The sequence below is a fragment of the Tupaia chinensis genome, unplaced genomic scaffold (assembly GCF_000334495.1).
Source record: "Tupaia chinensis unplaced genomic scaffold, TupChi_1.0 Scaffold000605_1, whole genome shotgun sequence".
NCBI lineage: Eukaryota > Metazoa > Chordata > Mammalia > Scandentia > Tupaiidae > Tupaia > Tupaia belangeri.
Window position 1 is genome coordinate 3,320,482 of NW_006160123.1, and position 9,089 is coordinate 3,329,570.

The 9,089-nt window shown below is 53.0% G+C and overlaps 1 protein-coding gene across 3 annotated transcripts in view; it reads right to left on the reverse strand.

Annotated features, from left to right (window-relative positions):
• Positions 1-9,089, reverse strand: part of PAK6 (p21 (RAC1) activated kinase 6) — a 46,320-nt gene that overhangs the window by 11,127 nt on the left and 26,104 nt on the right. For all 3 annotated transcript variants that reach the window (XM_027775826.1, XM_006158701.3, XM_027775825.1), the window contains exon 3: positions 491-699. In XM_027775826.1, coding sequence (XP_027631627.1) covers positions 491-694 — 204 coding nt within the window. In that variant the 5' untranslated portion in view covers positions 695-699. The remainder of the gene's footprint in view (positions 1-490; positions 700-9,089) is intronic.

Consider the following 9,089-nt stretch of genomic DNA (forward strand, 5'->3'; position numbering starts at 1 on the left):
GGGGCTAGCGGGGCCAGCCAAAGAGGCAGGGCCAGTCAGGCCACCCCTCCGCTCACCGGCTATGGAGGCTTCCAAGCCCTGGCAGGGCCCCTGGCCCCTAATCCTACCAGGCTCTTTGAGCTCCTTGACCCTTCAACTCTATTTCCTGGTCAGTGAGAGCCCCCAGCTCCTTTGAGACTGCTGGTCCAAACATCGCCTGCAATGTCCACGTGCTAAGAGATTATTTATTGTTATCTGACATTCTAATGTAACCGGGCATTTTGTGTTTTTATTTGCTAAGTCTGGCAACTCTACCACCTTGCAAAGGGGGATTTCCCCCTGGACTGCCTCCCTGGGCCATCCAGAAGAGAACGAGAGACTGAACGCTGAGAGGCAGGGACTGAAGGCCAGCTGATGGGCAGGCTGTCCTCCAGGTGCCTGTGGGGTTATTCAGGCAGGGCTGTGGGAGGGAAAGGCCGAGCTTGCCCCGCCACCCCTGCTCCCTACTCACCTTCATGGGCTGGAGCTGCACCCGCGTGATGCGCGAAGGGTCCACCACAGGCTTGGGCCGCCGGAGCGTGTCCAGGATGTTCTGCCATTGTGGGGGGAGGCCCACGAACTTGCCTTCTTTAGGGTCGAAGGAGGTGTGGACACGGTGCTGGAAGTTCTGTGGGGCTGAGATCTCAGGGCGTTTCTTCTTTTTCTTGCGGAACATGGTGCCTGCAGGGGAAGGTCAAGCTGAGTTTGGCCCAAGACTCGGGGTGGTTGCAGTGGGTGCTGGGGCACCCGGCACAGGGCTCCCTGCTCCTGCCCTCAGTGCAGCTCCCCCGGCCCTTGTCTAGGGCTTCCCTTCGCCCCTCATCCCTACTTCCTCAGGGAAATGCCTAGCTCCCAGCAGAACGGTCCCAAAAACAGCGAAAGTGCCATAAATAAGCCGCCGCAGACTATAAACACGGAAAAGAGGTGTCTGCCTTCTTGTCTGTGCCAAGTCCCCTGCCGAGCAGGCAGACTCTGGGGGTGTGTTTTTATAAAACCCAAAGCTCATTACAAATATCATTCCACTGTCAAAACATTTAAGGGGGGGCGGGGGGGAAGAGCTAGCAAAGCCATTTTATGAGGTAAGAATGACCTTGATTCTTAAACCAGATAAGAAGAGCACAAGAACAGGAAAATTCAAACCCGTCTCACGAACGTAAATGTGAAAACCCTCAAGAAAACTAGTAAGTGGAATCCAACGGTGTGTTAAGGTTGGTCTTTTTGTGTTTTGTGTTTTATCACAGCCAACTCCCATTTGTCCCAGGATGGTTCAACAACAGGGAACTATTTAGTGTGATCTACGTTGTTACTGAAACACCCAGCCAGCTGGTTCTGACATGCCACCAGTCTAGGACCCTTTATCTCAGGACCAGGGAACCCAAAGGGCTCCCGTGATCACCAGGTGCTTTGCCAGTTTCCAAAAGGCCTGAGTCACGCGGACAGCCTGGAAGTGTGAGGGGCAGCTGTCCTGAGCCCCGCGAGTCTCACCTCCCCTTGGGACTCCTCTCCAGCCTTGGGACTCTGGCTATACCAAACGTCACCTGCCATCAAGTCTGCCTCCCTCGCCTTGCTGATCTGCGGGTGGCCCAAGTCCCGCTAAGCTCCATCGACAGCTGGGAGTGACACGGGCTTGCAAAGGGTAAGGTGACTAGATTCAAGAGATAGAGACTGGAAGCCAGGAGGCAGGGTGATGCTCCAGAGGGCTGCACTGGTCTGGTCTCAGTTTCAGGGGAGCCTGGGCCTAGGACCTCGGTGATGGGAGGTAGGGCTGGGGTGCCCACCTGAATGCTTTTGGAACTACAAAATAGCCCAGCGGGTTCTTAGTCACCCAGAAAGGTCACTTCCAGTTTTCAAGAAACAAACTGAAATGTGTCTTGAACCAAATGGTCAGATTATTCATCTCTCTGATCTGCAGTGCAGGGGCATTATGCCAGCTCCTGCTCTGGAAACGGTATTTTCCTGGTCACGTTAGCATTTCTGGAAGAGGATGAAGATCCAGCTGTTGTGCACTCAGAAAGACAGTGGGCAGAGAATGGTCACTGTGTCCCCACTGGGAGTTCACCACGCACAGGTCAACCTGAACCCATGTCGTACCTGTGGGAGTGACAGCTGCTTTTCTGGGTCTGGAGGTTCAGTGAGATCAAACACTCTCCAACCGCAGAGCTACATGTGCAGAACCCAAAGACCAAGGGCTCTGGAGTGAAATACGCCTGTCTGAGAGGCAGGTGCATGGTAGGCATCTCCCACTATTTTTTTTTTTCTTTTTTTGGAGACGTTTTTGCTATAGGGTGTGTGCGCTCACCAGACAGAGAGAGAGAGAGACAGAGAGACATAAAGCGAGAAATCACCCCCCAGGGGGGATGGCCACGCCGCAATCCCTTCTTCTCCATTCTCCTCTAGGGATCTTGGGCACGCATGCACACGCGCCCGGCATGAGTTTAAGCCACCGGGTCCTGCGGGACGAGAACCGCAGTCGACTACATAGGAGTCCAGTGACATAGCCATTACGCTAACTGCTGGTCCCATCCCACTACTTGGAAGAGGCTTTGAACGAGGTACCTAAATGATTCGAGTCTCGGTGATCTTCATCTAGCAGGTGGGGTTTGTGAAAGGGAGCTCACAGAGCAGAGAGAGTACTAGGGAACAGAGACCCAGGGAATGGTGGCTGCTTCCCGTGCTGTTACTCTGCACCCTGCTCCACTATGCAGACTCTGCTTCAGTAAAAATCTCACCTCCTCCCTCTCCGCCTTTGCCTGTTGCTACAGAAGTGTCCAATCAGCAGGTCTATCCTCAGCCTCCCTGGCGGACCCTCTACCCCGGCTTAACTTAGTTTAGCTGACGTTTTCACCTCCTCCCTGACTCTGTGACACCTTCCAGAGGTGAAGGACACACTTTAGAGCTGAAGGAGAGCAAGTGAGTACTACCGCCTCCCCCAGAACAGCCCTCTCCCTCACCCACCCACCCCCGAGTGCTCAGTGTTGCTTCAGGAATGCACGAGGTTGTGGAGGAGTGTCTCTGGCAAATGGTCTAAATGGTCCTGGGACTCTCTTCCGGCGTCCTAGCCAACCGTGATTCTAGAACACGTTCTTCCCAGAGGCAGGAAGGAACAGAGATAGCTAAGATGATCTTAAAGAACTAAGTTGCAAGGACCAGCAGATGGCATAATGGTTACATCACTGGACTCCCATATGGCCAACTGTGGTTCAAGTCCCAGACCCAGCAGCTTCAAACTCAAGCCAGGCATGTGTGCATGCCAGATCCCGAAAGGAGAATGGAGGAGAAAGGATTGGGGCACGGCCATCACCCTGGGAGGTGATTTCTTGCTTTCTATCTCTCTATCTCTCTCTCTCTCCAGCAAGCACATACGCCCCACAGCAAAAGTCTCTTTTAAAAAGAAAGGAAGAAAGAAAGAAAGAAAGAAAGAAAGAAGGAAAGAAAGAAGAAAGAAAGAAAGAAAGAAAGAAAGAAAGAAAGAAAGAACAGAACAAAGTTGGAGACTAAACAGATATCAAGATTTATTATACAGCTGTGGTAACTAATACAGCCTGGGCTTAGCACGAGGACTGGCAACTAGACCAATGGGGCAGGGGAGAGAATCCAGAAATAGACCCGCTCATATGAGGTCACTTGATTTATGACAAAGGTGACACTGCAGTATGCAGGGGGATGGATGAGCTCTTTAATAAATGTAGCGGAAACAATTAAATATCCATGTGGGGAAAATGAGCCCTGAAAAACGAGCTCGCATCACACCCCAAATTAACTGGCCAGAGAGCAGAGCTACCTGTGGAAGATACAGTGGCGAAGCTGCGGGAGTGGGGGGCGGCGGAGGGAGGAGCCCCGTCTGGCCGTCCCCCTGGTCTGGTCAGTGACTACGTCTGAGTTCCACGGGCTCGCCTAGAGTCCCTGATCTGCTGGGGCCAACCCTGCCCATAGCCGTGGGTCCCAGAGAGAAATTACACTGTCAAGGCTGTTGTTTTTTGTTATTGCTGCTGTTCCAAAGCAGAGTTCCTGATGCAGGTCAGGAGTAGGGACTGTTTCTAACAATTCCGCCCACACTAACTTGTCGATGCCATGTGACTACAATGACTATTTGAAGGAAATACAAGTGATTAATTGCTGTGTTACAATTAATGGGGTTACAGGCGATTTCCTCCTATCCCATCTTTCTGTTCTTTAAATTCTCCTTAAGGATGATGGACTGCTTTTCTTTCTTTTTTTAGTTTTTTGCCGTAGGGTATGTGTGCTTGCCAGAGAGAGAGAGTGTGAGAAGGGAGGGTGAGAAACCATCCCCTGGGGATGGCCATGCTGCAATCCCTTCTCCTCTATTGTCCTCCTGGGATTTGGAACACACACACACACACACACACCCAGTCACCAGGTCCGGGACTTGAACCACCTTCGCTCATATGGGAACCCAGCACCTTCACCACTACACCACCTGCTGGCCCAGATGGAATGATTTTCTGAAGAAAATGAAATATTTTTAAGTAAAGAGAAGAGTGATCCATGACTGAGCATTCAAGAGACACTCAGGCAGCGAGGTGTCTGGTGTTGGCCCAGTTGTTGGGAGTGAAACATCTGGGGCACACACCACCCCTGGTCTCTCCAGCCACAGCCCTCGTTCTCAGAGCACAACCGCCTGCCCAGCAGGGCCCTTGATTGGCAATCCCTACGCACCCCAGTGGGCCGAGAGAGGGCGGGAGCACTATCAGCCATGAGGCTGCAATGTTAGATCCGATCAGGCCAAGTCCCTAGTATCCCCACCTCTGCATCCACATCTGAGTCATCTAGTGGAGGAGTTTCCTGGAAAAAGATACCCCTGAGGAAGAAGGAGGGAGGAGGACTTCCTCCCTTGGAGAGCCAGTCCCTGCCTTCCCAGCCACCTGGCCTGAAAGAAATGAAGTGGGAAATGGGCAGAGGCAGGTACAATTCCAGCTCCAGTGGCCTGTTGCTATAACCCTCCTGCCCATGGCCCCTCCTGCCCACACCCCTACCGCCCATGGCCCTTCTGGCCCACGGTCCCTCCTGCCCATGGCCCCTCCTGCCCACACCCCTACCGCCCATGGCCCTTCTGGCCCACGGTCCCTCCTGCCCGTGGCCCCTCCTGCCCGTGGCTTCTCCTGTCCGCAGTCATCCTAGCGCAGAGCCGAAGGCTGAGCTGAGGAGTCCACCTCAGGCTGAAAATGTACCCTGGAGTTTAGGGAGTGCTTTCACTTCCCTCTTTTAAAAGAACGATCCTTCTGGGTGCTGCCCCACAGCTAGATTCGAGGGGTTGGGAGGGAAGAGTCCAGCGAGAGCCATCAGAGAGGGATGCTCCCCAGAACAGGTCCTGCTGGCCCACGGGAGCCAGCTAGTGCCTGGCAGAGGCTTTCTGGAGGACACGCTGCTACACCCAGTAAACCCGAGAGCCTCCAAAATGCACAGAGAAACGTGAAGAGCCAGGAATAATGACCAAGACGGTGAGAGCACTCAGGCAGCCCAGGGCTGGGCTCACTGAAGGGCGGGGCTGTGCCAGGGGTAGGCAGGAGACTCAGAGACGAAAAGGGAAGTCACCCTCAGCACTGTCAGTGTCAGTGCTAGGCCTTTCGGGGACTCATTCCGGAGGCAGGACTCACTGTAATCCAGATGAAGCTCAGAGAGGCAGAATAACTTGCCCCAGGCCACAGGACCTGCCAGTGGCTGAGCTGGAGCCGGAACTCAGAGTTGGCTCCAAAGCATCAGCCCTGCCACTAAGGCCACTCTGGAGGAAGTCTGGCTATTGTCACTGTCCTGGGAGGTCTCTGTGAACAGGAGCAGGGCCTGGGGCCTGATGTCAACCCAGGGGAGGGAGTGTGACCTGGGAGGGGTGGAGCTGGTTTTTCCACCAAGACTGCTAAGTGTTTTCCTGGGCTGGTCTGTGAGTCAGAAGTCAGAGGAGCCTGGGGGCTGCCCTAACCCACAGGCTGACCCTTACCCACTCTGGAACCAGGTCTTTTCCTGCCCTGTGCAAGGGGCTGGGTTGAATTTTTCTAAGAGGCCATGCTGGGGCCTATGCTGGTCAGGGTGTGGCGTATTTGAAAGCTTCAGAGAAGCAGGACTGTACTCTCTCCAGGACAGGATGCATCCTGAGCCTCTCCGGAGGGTCTCGGCCTGACACCAGGCATCTCCTCGTCATTGGCTCAAGGAGTGGTGGGCAGGCTTTCGTGGCTGGTGCTACCATCCCACAGTGACGAAGCGGTGCCCAGAGCATAGTACTGTGGCTCAGCTGGCCTGGCTCCACAGTGGGGATGAGAGGAGCAGCTGCAGTATGGCCAGGTCACCCCTCCAATTGCGTCTCTTCTGAGGGTAAAAGACAACAATGTGCCAGGGTCTGGGATGCCAGGGCTACCAGAGGACACAGACCCGGGGCAGAGCTAGAGAGAAATGTGTCTGTGTTTAAACCTCAACCCAGAGCTCAGACATTCCAACGAGTGTTGCTACTTGAGATGGACCCCGGGGAACACATCTGCCTGTTCCGAACATGCTCTAGTATTTTCAGAATTCCTCTTTGGGAATAGCCTTTGGAACTTGTCTTTTTTTTTTTTTTAAGAGAGATTTTTGCTATAGGGCATGTGTGCTCACTGGAAAGAGAAACAGACAGAAAACAAGAAATCACCCTATGAGGGAATGACCACACCACAATCCCTTCTCCTACATTCTTCTCTTAGGATTATGGGCACTCATGCACACACCACCCATGTGAGTTTCAGGCTGCGGGGTCCAAAACTCAAACCATAGTTGACTCTGTGGGAGTTCAGCAATGTAACCATTACGCTATCTGCTGGTCTCATGTCTTTTGTTTGTTTGTTCGTTTTCAGAGAGCCTATGCAAACAGGAGAGAGAAAAAGAAAGCTCACACACACAAGTTTGCCCCTCCATGGGGCCAGGTCACTCCCCAATTCCTTTCCCTGTTTCTCTACCCTGTCAGGATCCTGGGCATGTGTGCACATGCCTGGCTTGTTTTTCTTTTTATTTATTTCAAAAAGGTTTTTGCCACAGGGCACGTGAGCTTACTGGAGAAAGGCAGAGAGAGACAGTGAGAGGGAAAGTGAGAAATCACTTCCTGGGGGGATGGTCACACCACAATCCCTTCTCCTCCATTCTCTTCCTGGGATTTTGGGCACACACTCACGCATACACACCCAGCGTGATTTCCAAGTCACCAAGTGCAGGACTCAGACTGCAGTTGGCCATGTGGGAGTCCAGTGCCTTAACCATCATGTCACCTGCTGGCCTCCTGGCTTGTTTTTCAAGCCTCGGGAGCCAGGATTTGAACAGTGGTTGGCACACAGACCAGGCTCCTTCTGCACAGCGCTTAACTATTGCACCGTCAGGCTGCTTTTCACCAGAAGTGGTGCATCCAACATGGTCACCCACTTACCCTCCAGATCTAGCTTTCAGTAAAGTTCAGCTACTTGCACACATCAAATATCTTTCAAGGAAAGGACACTCGGTCCAAGTAAGGGGATTCACAAGAATGCACTGCAGGCTGCAAAGTGACTTTCAGAAAACGGGTCTGAAGGAGCTTGCAGCTACTCTGAAGGCAGCCGGAAGTGGCTGGTGAACGGTTAGGAAAGGGTCTGGTGAGACTCTCTGTCATTCTGGGGCACCAGGGAGAGGAGCCACTGCATTCCAACTAAGAGGGCTCCTGGTTCCCAGAGGAGTGGAGTACACCCCACTCAGGGTGCCAGAGAGCGAGTGTGAGTGTGGGGGAGGCACACTGGGCTTCCTCCAGGGAGGCGCTAAGCCTGCTTATCAGCGCTTCTTTCCAGGGCCACGAGGTTGAGCACAGGCCCAGTGTGGACCTTGGCGCTGAGCTGAGGTTCCTGAGTCCTGCATGCGGCCTTGGCCTGCTCTCCTGGTTCTCTAGGCCTCAGCAGTTCCCCGGATGAGAAGGGAATGGACTCATTCACCACTGCCAGCTTCTCCAGGCACAGTGAGGGGGAGGGACAGCATCGGTCTTTCCTCAAGGAGCAGCTCTGGGTGTTTTAAATAATCATAACTCAGGGAGAGCTTAGTGTAAGTGCCAGCTCTGGACTGAGCCTTGCACATGTGTGACCATGCCATGACCCTGTGAAGTGGCACTGCTACCGTGTCTGTCACGCAGATGAGGAAACCCGCTCGTCAAACAGCAGAGCCGAGGCAGAGCTGACCCCGACCCATCAGCCCCTGCCACCCTAACCTGTGCCACTCTCAGGCCCACCCATGACAGTCTGGGGAAGACCTATCCTAGAATCACTATCCCAAGATCCAGGTAAGTACCCCGAATTCTAGAAAAATGCCCTGACTACCACTACCACCCAGTCACAGAGTGGCCTACAAAGAACCCATCCCTTCCAGACCTGGGCCTGCCATCCTCATATCTGCAGCAGGGCTGCTTGATATTTTTATAACCCCCCTTGAGAACTGGCATCTATGAAGAGTGATAGGCCTCACCTGCCCCTTGTTGAAAATTACCATAAACAGAAGATAGACTTTCATTGGAATGTTGTCATCCACCGGTAATATTTTGCTCAAACTTTACTTTCTAAAGTTTTTTTTTTTCTTTTCATTTTTAAAGAGGGATTTCTTTTTCTTTTTCTGAGAGTTTTTTGCTATAGGGCGTGTGCACTCGCCAGAAAGACAGAGACAGAGAGACAGAAAGCGAGAAATCACCCCCCAGGGGGGATGACCACGCAGCAATCCCTTCTCCTCCATTCTCCTCTCAGGATCTTGGGCATGCACGCACACGCACCCGGCGTGAGTTTAAGCCACCGGATCCAGGACTTGAAAGGCAGTAGACTACATGGGAGTCCAGCAACATAGCCATTACGCCAACTGCTGGTCCCTAGTAGAGAGAGATTTTTGCTCTAGGGTGTGTGTGCTTGCCAGAGAGACAGACACAGAAACAGAAAGCAAGAAGTCACTCCCCGGGGGCATATGGCCATACCATAATCCCTTCTTTTCCAATCTCCTCTTGGGATTTTGGGTACACAGACACGCGCCTGGCATGAGTTTTAAGCTGCTGGGTCCAGGACTAGAACTGCAGTTGACTACGTGGAAGTCCAGTGACA